The sequence below is a fragment of the Drosophila sechellia genome, chromosome 3L (assembly GCF_004382195.2).
Source record: "Drosophila sechellia strain sech25 chromosome 3L, ASM438219v1, whole genome shotgun sequence".
NCBI classification, from domain to species: domain Eukaryota; kingdom Metazoa; phylum Arthropoda; class Insecta; order Diptera; family Drosophilidae; genus Drosophila; species Drosophila sechellia.
This window is the reverse complement of record NC_045951.1, coordinates 10,871,461-10,872,798: the sequence shown is the minus strand read 5'-3', so window position 1 is coordinate 10,872,798 and position 1,338 is coordinate 10,871,461. Positions and strand designations below refer to the sequence as shown.

General features: G+C 41.3%; 1 protein-coding gene across 1 annotated transcript; it reads right to left on the bottom strand.

The window, feature by feature from the left end:
• Positions 1 to 578: 578 nt before the first annotated feature.
• On the bottom strand, positions 579 to 1,119 carry LOC6605236 (platelet glycoprotein Ib alpha chain). The gene has a single exon (XM_002030038.2). It carries the CDS (start codon positions 1,084 to 1,086, stop codon positions 697 to 699), a length of 390 nt encoding a protein of 129 aa, XP_002030074.2. The 5' UTR covers positions 1,087 to 1,119; the 3' UTR covers positions 579 to 696.
• Between the last annotated feature and the right edge of the window lie 219 nt (positions 1,120 to 1,338).

Sequence of the window (1,338 nt, the reverse complement as noted above, 5' to 3'; positions counted from 1 at the left end):
TAAAACTCAACTGATTCCAAGTTGCGGCTACCGATTTCTTCGCGCGCCACGCGCTAAAAAGCTTCCCACCAAAGCTTTCGCTCATGAAACAAAACTTTTGTTGGGCTTTCTTGGCCATTTCGATTAAGCCAAAAAGTCTTCTTCATCTTTCTGGCCCGAAGTTACTGCGAGCTATGAGCTGATATATGTTTTATATTTAACAACAATCTTAAAGTTAAGTATTTACTCGCGTTTTATAGACTTTCACCGATCCAATGAAAAGATGACTAAAAAAAGTTTTATTCGAAATATACAAGCAATAAGAAATAATATTACTCATCCGCCATGTTAAACATAAGCATATATTTCTCGAAAGCCAGTGTGCTAAAGTGCAAGCTTATGACAATAATAAATAATAACTATTGAACTATAACTATTAGTCCACCGCATATTACTAAAGTACTAAATAATCCTCTAAGTATAATCCATAAGTTAGCTTTATTTTCTGCATGGATTTTATTTGGGATTCATGCTTATTTCAAAAATTAAACATAGTTTTTAAAAAACCAAACCCAATAATTTTTTTACAAAATTTTAAATATGTTTTTAATTTATATATTGCAAACTTAATAAGAGCAAAGTAACATTAGGATTAACAAGTTGCGTGTGGGTCGTTCGATCTACTTGGCCTGCGGTGTTCAAAACGAGATGTCCTTCTTAATCCCGGCGGGATCGGTTCTTCCTCTTCCCTTCATGTGAGTGGCGGATCGTGCGGCGTCTGATCGGCTTGTAGGTTTTCTTCTTGTAGTGGATAACGGTCTTCGGCTTCTCACTTGGTTTCTTGGTGGGGGGAGCCACGGTGGTGGGTGCGGTGGTGCTGCTATCGGATGGCGAGGGAGTAGCGGGAGTAGTTGGATCAGTGGCCGGCGGAGTGGCCGGAGGGGTGGCCGGAGGAGTGGCCGGAGGAGTGGCCGGAGGAGTGGCAGGAGGAGTAGCCGGAGGAGTGGCAGGAGGAGTAGCAGGATCAGGGGGCGTCTGGGCAGACGCTACCCAGACAGTCGAAACGAAAGCCGCGATGGCGAGGAAGATAGTTAGCTGGAATCGCATCTTTAACAATGTTTTAGACTGCTATGACAGATGTGCTTCTTTCTGGGCGAAGCTGGCGTATATATAGCCAAATCAATGGTAGATCTCAGACTTGTTTTCCCAAAGCAAACAGCAAACAGCCGCTTAGTAAATTTGGGTTGTTTAAACAAAGATCAATACCACATTTTCGCACTGTAAAACTAGGCTATTAATACAGAGGCTCACTAAAATATAGACCATTTATTTTTAAAATACTAATTTTTTAGGGAAAAG